We start from the raw sequence: 8,707 nt of genomic DNA, 5'->3' as shown, positions 1-8,707 counted from the left end.
CACTTGCAAGTTGCACCCGACTGGAATGAGAAAGTTCGAGTTCGCTATTGTTTTTTCCTTTTTTTTGGGTTTTTTTTTTTTTCCCCCCCCCCCCCCCCCCCCCCTTCTTCTCTCTTGAAAAGGATCTCCCCGTTGCTGACTCGATCACCCATAGGTGGATACGGCTCTGGCTCTGGCGATATCACAGGCACAGGCACGATCTGGCCTGCTCAACTTGGAGGATTGATATCATTCGTGACGTCCGGCACGATGCAGAATGTCAGTGGGCAATTTTCAGGATGCGGAACAGTGGTAAGTTGAGCTTCCTCTCACAGGGGAGCCTTCGAGAGAAACTAATCCGGAATACCACACAGACCGGCACCGGTACCTTCACAGCCACAGGTGGCCCAACTATAACATTAACGCCCTCCACAACACGCACGCGCTCCACCGTCGAAGTCTACGTTTCATACTGCCCAGACCCAGCCTTAGCTGGCGGACTATTGAGACTCGGAACGAATTTGTCCACCTCAGATGGCGGCGGCGGCGCCTACCACGGCGGCAACGGGCACGCAGTCAACCTGACCGACCTCGTGGTGCCGAGTGGGGACAGCTCGTCCTCCGAAGACGACGACGACGACGACAACCCGCTCTGCAAAGTCTGCCGCAACAGCGTCGGTATTTGCTGTCCACCCACCGTGTCGTGCGAGGACGAGAGCGGAAAGTGCCCGGAGATCGCGCTTCGATTGAGCAGTAACACCATCAACGGCTATCTCATCGCCGAGGTCATGAATAGCACGGCGCCTGTCGCGGGCAGGCGGAAAGTCAGGGCTTTGCCGCGCAGAAAGACCGATGATGCTGGTATGGCGGTTGCGAAGAGGGCAGGTGATGGGAAAGAGAAGAAAAGGAGGCGGGAGAGGAGGCAGTTTTGAGGATGGGGCCGCGTTTCTTTGAGGATAGCTTTTGGCGTGTCAGAAGTTGGCATTAGATCGTGTTGGTAACTGCCGGACGAAGGAGCTAAGTTCGGCATTTTGTCTTGGATACGAAGTTTTTGGGCTTTCGCGTGGCTTGAAATGAGCGTGCACTTGTAATTGACGATAGTGCCTGCCTAGCTATTTTCGACCAAGTGTGTTACGGAACCATGGCAGCCATTGGTGTCGAAGATTGAGAATGGAATAAAGTGGGATTAGAAAGTCATTGTTGAAATTGTTCAAGTGTAATTCTATGTCGTCAAGAGGCAGCCACTGCCATTGTTATCTCTTTTTTGGTCTATCCGGGGTCGTTATGAATGCTTATGCTGGGAGAATAATGCCGATCCCAACGCCGCTATCCACAGTATAAACGCTAAGCAATAATGAAAAAAGTTGCGCTCAGAATATCCTCCCTCGATGTCATGCCTTCGTGTGTGGGATGTTTTTTGTCTATCGTCTAAATCCACTGTTGAACACGTGTGCATGATGCAAGATAAACCAATTGTACCACCCACCCCACTTGGAAATCATAAGTCTATGGCAAGAAATGGAAAATGGAAATGGTTGACTCGACTCATGAGTCATGACTCAACATTCAAAGTCCCACATGTCCAGTAAAGAGTTCAGCTGTCGCTGTCCGCCCTCCTCGTCTTCGCTATCGTCAGCGCTGAAGATCTTCTTGGGGATCTTGTACTCGACGACAGGGGGTTTCTTCTCTTTCTTCTTGAGTTCGCTCTCGAGCAGACTGGCGTAACCGTGGTCAAGGAAATCTTCCAGGTTGTATTGTTGCTTGGTGAACTGCTCGGAGATGATGCGAGCGATGCTGGCGACAGTCGGGTGGTAGTGGGACTGAACTGTCTCCAACTCCCACAGGGAACTGTCGATGGCACCCGTGAGCTGTGGGTCAGGCTCGGTAGGGTCGTACGGGTCATTGCCCAGGTTATGCTTGAATTTGGTGTATGGTGGGTAGGGGCGGCGGTGGATCATGAAGGTGGTGGTCGGGTGGGTTTTGAGGAGGTTGTAGATGAACGGTATGATGGCCACGATGGCAGATGGAGGTGCAAATAGACAGAGGCGTGATAGACGCTTGATGAAGCTTGCAATGGTCGTAGCGGGGAGATGGTTGGTTGGAGACAAGAAGACGTCTAGATGCCGTAGGACCCGCGATCGGTACTTGCTGTGCAGGAGGTCTTTGTCCAACAGAGCGTAGAGTCTTGGAAAGAAAGCCGGGTAGTCGAGGTTCTTGGTAGTGATGAGGACGAAGAGACCTTGTAAAGCCGGTACAGCCAAACTCAAATCTCCCATGTCCAGGCTGTCGGTGAAGAAGTCCATCAGGATCTCTGGCCTGCGGAGACTTGATATGGCTTCAGGAGACTGAAGTTGTTTGAGGAGAGATTTCCTCTGAGGAACCGACATGGGTGCTGCGATGAGCGAGGCGTATGAATCCATGGCTGTTGCGGAAGGCATTTTGGAGAGCACCGGGCGAGGAGAGGAGGGCTTTTGAGGTTGGGTCCGAGTTATGAGTCTGTGGGAGAGAGACTCGAGAGCAGAAGCTCCCTCATGTAGATGGTGGGGACCTGCTCACCCTCCGATTCTGGCGCAATTCTTTGTGCAAAGTTGCAAAGGAATCTCGCTTAGAGGGAAGTTGCTGTGCTGTTCGGAGTATGGATACCGGGCAAATAGAGGCACACTGAAGATTATCATGCATGAAACTTTTTCGAGCATAATATTGATATGGGCATGGGTCCACCTCGGCCACAACGTATGCCAAGGAGAAATGAGAACCCTTTAATGTGCCCACGGCCTGGATTAATTAGCACCTGGCCAATCACACAGTTCGAGGTGCATTAGCCTGATCGGAGAATAACATTTGCCGGGCTCCAGCCTCATCACGTGAGTCAGCCGTGAAAATTGACATTTGACAGATCCGGAAAATCTATTTTTCCTGCCTCCGGCCGCCAAGTCCGACTTTGCAATTGAAGCTCCCTCTTGCGGCAGAGAAACGTCAAACAGCTCCCTCCAGCGGCGACATCGTCTTTCCAGGCAAGATATATCAACACAATGGCGTCTAGACTGGCGAGGAGTACGGCCGGTGAGCTCCTCCACTATCCAAGCGAGCTTCAATCATGACAGAACCGATGGAAACTAACATTCAAACCCTCAATCTAGGAGCCGCAAGACTTCGACCATCCCTCTCACTACGATCCTTACCTGCCCTCACCACCCCCCTGACATCTCAACGATACCAATCCAACGTCTCCGTCGAGGAACCAAAGAAGAAGGCCCAGTCCATCGTCGATGCTCTGCCAGGCAACTCCCTCGCGAGCAAGACCGCCATCCTCTCCGCAGGTGCAGGCGCCTCCATCTGGGCCATCAGCAACGAGCTCTACGTGGTCAACGAGGAATCTGTTGTCGCCTTCTGCTTGTTGAGTGTCTTTTACGGAATCTTCAAATATGGTGGCCCCATGTACAACGACTGGGCTGAGACCACCATCGGCAAGTACAAGGAGATTTTGAACTCGGCCAGGGCAGGTCACGTCGAGGCCGTCAAGTCGAGAATTGAAGATGTCAAGCCTCTCAGCAATGTCGTTGACATCACCCAAGAGCTATTCAAGGTGTCAAAAGTACGCATTTCTCACGTAACTCCTGCAACCCAATTTACATCTTACTTACGTGCACATAGGAAACCGCCCACCTTGAAGCCCAAGCCTTCGAGCTCGAGCAAAAGACCCTCCTGGCCGCCGAGGCCAAGACCGTGCTCGACTCATGGGTCCGCTACGAAGGCCAAGTCAAGCAGCGCCAGCAGAAGGAACTCGCCGACAGTATCATCGCAAAGGTCACCAAGGAGCTCGAGAACCCCAAGGTCCTGCAGCAAATCCTGACTCAGAGCGTCGCCGACGTGGAGAAATTGGTCCAGAGCAAGGCTCAGTAAATTATACCACCAATGTCTGTCCCGAGTTTAGGGTACTGTCAAACTAGTTTGAGGACCAGCGAATGAGTTGAGGTGAAGTGGAGATAGGTGGACTTGATAGACGTGGATGGAGAACAGAGAATGGAGAGTCGTGAACCCAGAAAGGCGGCGGTGGATCAGAGAAGAGCTGGTCACGGCGAAGGACCGTTCACACTTCTTGTTGCTGTAAATAAAAAAGACGAGGATCAATTTTTTATATCATCACCATCACCTTGCATGATCAATCGGCTCGGCCAGAGCACCTTCGGACGCTCGCGACAATTTACAGGGTCAAAAGACTTCGCTCATCCCATCGACGACGCTTCGAGAAGGAAAAACAGCCGTTTGATCTGCTTCATTAAGTCAAGCTTTCACACTCACATTACAGCTAAATGCTCTGCTGCCTCGATCCTGTCTAAACTCGCTAAATTTCTACCAATTACACAACCAGGTATTTCTCCGCAACAGCCCTGGCCATGACAGGATTGCCACTCATCGCGTACATAGTCTGGATCGCATATGCCGCTTCCATGGTATAGGTCTCGGGGCCTGTGTCTGCCTTGTCTGGTATCTGTTGCTGCGTAGCACCAATACCACTGACACGGTCTTGCGCCACCTCGTCAACGACAGCTCTTGTCTCATTACTCATCACAGCCTTGCCCCTCTGCAGCGTCAGAACCTTTTCGTAGGACCGCACCGCCAGGTCAGACATGCCCAGCATATGCCAGCACCGAGCACGGTTGAACTCGATCTCGGCCTCGATGATCGCGAGGACGGGCTTTGACTTCGGATGGGCTTTCTCCTCCCCCTTCTCTTTGTTCGGGCCGTCCGTGGCCTCAACGCCGGTTGCGGCGCTGTTTTCTTGATTGTCAATCTCTTCCGTCTCGTCCCTCGTTGATGCTGCCACCGAAGCCCTCCTTGCGTCAGCGTATTCCTCGAAGAACGCCCACGCCTGTAGGAGATAGATATGTCGGTTCTCGTTCTGCCGCTTCATCATTTCATGCATGTAACTGAGCGCCATTGTGAGCAGGATCACGGGATTGTGGGGGTCGAGGCCATGAGCACGGTAAAAGTACGACAGTGCGGAGCGGAAACTGCCGTTCGCGTAGAGGACGTGGCCGTAGAGCGTCAGGAGTACGACGTCCATTTCTTTGGGATGGAGGTTTGCTGGTGCGTCTATGGTGTTTTTGCTGGTGGACTTGTTTTTGGTGGGTGAGGGATCATTGGCTGTGGGTGTTTTCTCATCTCTGGGGATCTTGTCGCGTTGACGTCTCATGAAATCTGGGACGGGACCGAATCCTTCGGGTGAATAGTCTTCCGGTAGGTTGACATCTAGATTCATAATCTGTCTGAACAGGAACTTCTGCATGGGACTGCTGCGGTAGGCCAGGTTTGCAAGTTGTCCTTCCTTTCCGTTTTTGTCCGTTGTGTAGGGAAAGATGAGATTGATTGCCGCGAAGAGACGGTATGCATCGGTGCAGAATTCGTATGTTCGTAGAAACCAGCGTATGACCGTCGAGTAGACTGTTGCTTCATCACGGAGTGCGATGCAGCATGTTAAGTATGTGGTGTAGATGAGTAGCTGGGCGTTCGGGTCGTGGTACCAAACCGAACAATCGATGGCGGCAGTAATGGTCTTGTAGCAACGAGTTTGGTCGCCGGTCTTGGCCAGGAGCAGGGCATACTCGAGGAATACATCCAGCCAATCTGTAAAGGGAATTTCGCGGTAAACTGTCGGAATTTCAGCAATATCGATCTGTGAGATCCCTTTTGCTGGATCGTCCAGTTGGGGTTGTTTCTTGGATTTGGACCGATTCTCAAACCCTACGAACGGCATACGATCATTAGGGTAGAATTTGCGATTGCTCTGGAAATCCATGACAAGGGCTTGTGCACACTCGGTCCAGGTTTCAGTTGAGAACTCCTCTCCTTCTCGCATTCCATCAACGTTTTCGAGAAGAGTGCTGTACAACCGTGTGACACCTTCGGTACGGTGAGCCTCTTTTTCTGCAGGCGTCATAGGTTTCTTTCTCGGGGGTGGACGAGGCTTTGGTGGTGGACGAGGTTTGCGTGGAGGTGTCTGCTTTCTCGGGCGTGGCACCTTAGCTTTTTCTGCTTTTATCTCTGCTCGGGTCTTTCGAGGCTTGAGCCGTGACTCAATACGATCAATAGCAGGTCCTTGGGCAAGCGGACCTCTTAGGGAATAAGCTTGCTTCAAGGCAGTTTCTGCAGCCTTTCGGGCCAAACGTTGCTCCTTCCGCTCATACCTGCGCTTCTCTGTCAGAGGTGTTGCCTGCTCAGCAATTCGAACGGCTTCACGCGCATTCTGCATGGCCTTTTCTTTCTCCTCGAGGTCGGTGTATAGCTTCGCTAGTTGGGTTCTGGCTTCTCCGCATTCATGGTCGACCTCTTTCGCAGCTTCGTAGCACTCGATTGCCTGCGCTTTGTCTCCCGTAATATAATTGCACGTGGCCATAGCAAGCCAGAAGTCGACGTCTAGAGACGCCTCGATGTCTCGTAGTGCCTCGAAGTATCTGAGGGCTTGCTCATGTTCCTTGGCGGCATACAACGCATTCGCAGCTTCGAGAAAGAGGTCGGGATATTCATAAACACTTGCCGCTTCATCGCGTGCCTCGGGTTCCAGCCATTCTAAATGATCAATTGCTTCGGCAAGGTGATCGGAGCCTTGTTTGAGTCGAAGTATGCCGAGTTGAACTCTAAGTTCAAGAGGAAGCCCAGATCCGTAAGATTCAATGGGGAACACATCTGGGATAAACTGTGGCACCATAACCCTTCGAGGCTCATCTTCAGCATCCCACTCGCGGTCGTCGTCGAAATCATCCCAATAAGATTCGTCGTCCCTCCCCAGGATCCATCGAGACACTTGACGAAATACCAGTATTGCATTCGATCTTGCTTCATCGGGAGGGTCATCATGGGTAAGTAGATCCACGTACGCAATAGCATGCGTCCAGGTGAATATTTCTTTCCCATCTTCGCCCAACTCCTTTGCTTGTGCGAAGCAATCAGCGTAGAGCGACTTAGCTCTGGTCCGATTTTTGGTTGCGATACCAACTTCGGCGATCAACTTCATTGCTTTTGCGTTCCAGGGTAAAGCTGCTAGGCATATTTCAAGATCTTTCATTGCTTTCCCGTAATTGGCGAGGTCCTTGCTGATTGCTGCTCGATCAAGGCGAGTATCATAGTCTCGATTATCGTTAGATATGATACGGGCATAACAGTAACTCACTTGCTGAAGAGCGTTCTGGCGATTCTTGGAAGAATGTTGTAGACAGGCATCGGCAACTTGTCGCCAAACCTCCGCGTCTCTCGCAGCGCTATGAGCACCACTGAAAAGGGCGGCAATTGCCTTTTCATCTTCACCCCTAGCAAAGTAGATCTCTGAAAGCAGCGCATGAGCGGCATAGATCTCCGGATTAATTGTGATAGCTTGCAATATTAGGTCACGTGCTTTTTCGGTGTCTTGCTCGTCGATGAAGGCATTCAAGGCATTCTGGTGCAGATCATTGAATTCAGGGCTTGGTTCGAGCACCGGTCGTGGTCCCATTCTCAAGCCCTTGCTCCATCCGCCTCGCTTTCCAGTCCGTTTCTTTCGGCGTTTCTTAGTTGGCGGTTCCGTTGACTTTCCAGCTGGGCGACCCCGTTTTCGAGATGTGGAGCTAGGGTCCAATCCGCCTGCAATCATGGCTTGAGCGACCGCCTGACTTTCACCTTCGTCCACTGACATGTCATCCTCGTCCGAGGTTTCTGCTGGCAGATTACCAGGCACATCTTGAGATGATACATCCTCACGCCCAGTCTCAGTTGCTTGGTTCGATGGTTGAGGGGCGCCACGTAATCCAGAGTCGCTGGTCTGGACACGCAAGGGCTCTTGATTATTGTGAATCAATGGAGGTCCTGGGTGAAAATAAGCAACTCTCGAGGGACCAGCAGGATTACCAGATTGGACAGGTGGACCATAGTTGGTAGCAGCGTATGGCGGGAAACCTGGAGACGATGGGACAGGTGATTGTGTTGAAGATTGTGCAGGATATGGGCGCTGTGCTTGGTACGGGTTTTGTTGAAAGGCAGCAGGATGAGTACCCGGCTGACCATTGAACATCAGCCGTGGCGCCGGTGCAAGTATACGATTGTATGAGGGAGGATTGAGAGCTTGGGTTGTGTTTTGCCCTGGAAAAGCATGCTGGTGGTAGTTGTTGGCATGGCTGTAAGGTCCATCTTGAGGGTTTGAACCGGGGCCCGCATGAACAGGCGGCTGGTAACCCGGTAACCCTAAGAGTTGTTGAGGGTTGATTAGGTTAGGTGGTAACCAAGAATAAGGCCTGTATGGGCGATTTGGATTGTAGGGAGTGTTGTTCATCTCGCAGAAGGTCAGCTGGAATCATTCCCGTCGGTTGCTGTCTCGGAATGCTTATCAAACCGTGTCGTGCTGGGTTGAGGGATGAATATCCGTTGCATCATTACACATCAAATGGTCTTCTTCCTGAGTATCTAGGTTCTAGGTGTAGCGAAGCCTTGAGCGGATTGCCACTAGCATGTAAATGATGAGGTTCCAGCTCGCATCTGAGGCTTGATGGTAACCAATAACAAGGGTCAGAAGTACCTACGAGTTATGCAGGTGGTGTTGCGCTCTACGCCACAGTGTGGCGCAAGCCAAAAGGTCAGAGAACTTTTGGATGAGAAGTTGTTGGTTCTCCCGAGGCCGTTCAGGTGAAGAAAGGTCACAACCCTGGACAAAACAAGAGGCTTATCCAGTATGGAGTGAGAAGGTGGAAACAAGGTTGAT

The 8,707-nt window shown here is 51.8% G+C and overlaps 3 protein-coding genes across 3 annotated transcripts; 1 reads left to right on the top strand and 2 right to left on the bottom strand.

The window, feature by feature from the left end:
* Positions 1–1,538: 1,538 nt before the first annotated feature.
* Positions 1,539–2,399, bottom strand: LTR84_002642 (uncharacterized protein; the record flags this gene model as incomplete). Its single annotated transcript, XM_064846251.1, has 1 exon — positions 1,539–2,399. The coding sequence occupies one exon, from the start codon at positions 2,397–2,399 to the stop codon at positions 1,539–1,541; it is 861 nt and encodes a 286-aa protein (XP_064706476.1).
* A 612-nt stretch (positions 2,400–3,011) lies between these two features.
* ATP4 (atp4 subunit B of the stator stalk of mitochondrial F1F0 ATP synthase) lies at positions 3,012–3,882 on the top strand (the record flags this gene model as incomplete). The annotated part of the gene is made up of 3 exons (XM_064846250.1): positions 3,012–3,042; positions 3,120–3,574; positions 3,634–3,882. The coding sequence occupies 3 exons, from the start codon at positions 3,012–3,014 to the stop codon at positions 3,880–3,882; spliced, it is 735 nt and encodes a 244-aa protein (XP_064706475.1).
* Positions 3,883–4,339: 457 nt separating this feature from the next.
* On the bottom strand, positions 4,340–8,281 carry LTR84_002640 (uncharacterized protein; the record flags this gene model as incomplete). The annotated part of the gene is made up of 1 exon (XM_064846249.1): positions 4,340–8,281. One exon carries the CDS (start codon positions 8,279–8,281, stop codon positions 4,340–4,342), a length of 3,942 nt encoding a protein of 1,313 aa, XP_064706474.1.
* Positions 8,282–8,707: the final 426 nt, after the last annotated feature.

This window comes from Exophiala bonariae (assembly GCF_035927105.1).
Source record: "Exophiala bonariae strain CCFEE 5792 chromosome Unknown scaffold_13, whole genome shotgun sequence".
Lineage (NCBI taxonomy): Eukaryota > Fungi > Ascomycota > Eurotiomycetes > Chaetothyriales > Herpotrichiellaceae > Exophiala > Exophiala bonariae.
The sequence above is the reverse complement of the archived record's forward strand: the minus strand, read 5'-3'. Positions and strand labels throughout refer to the sequence as shown.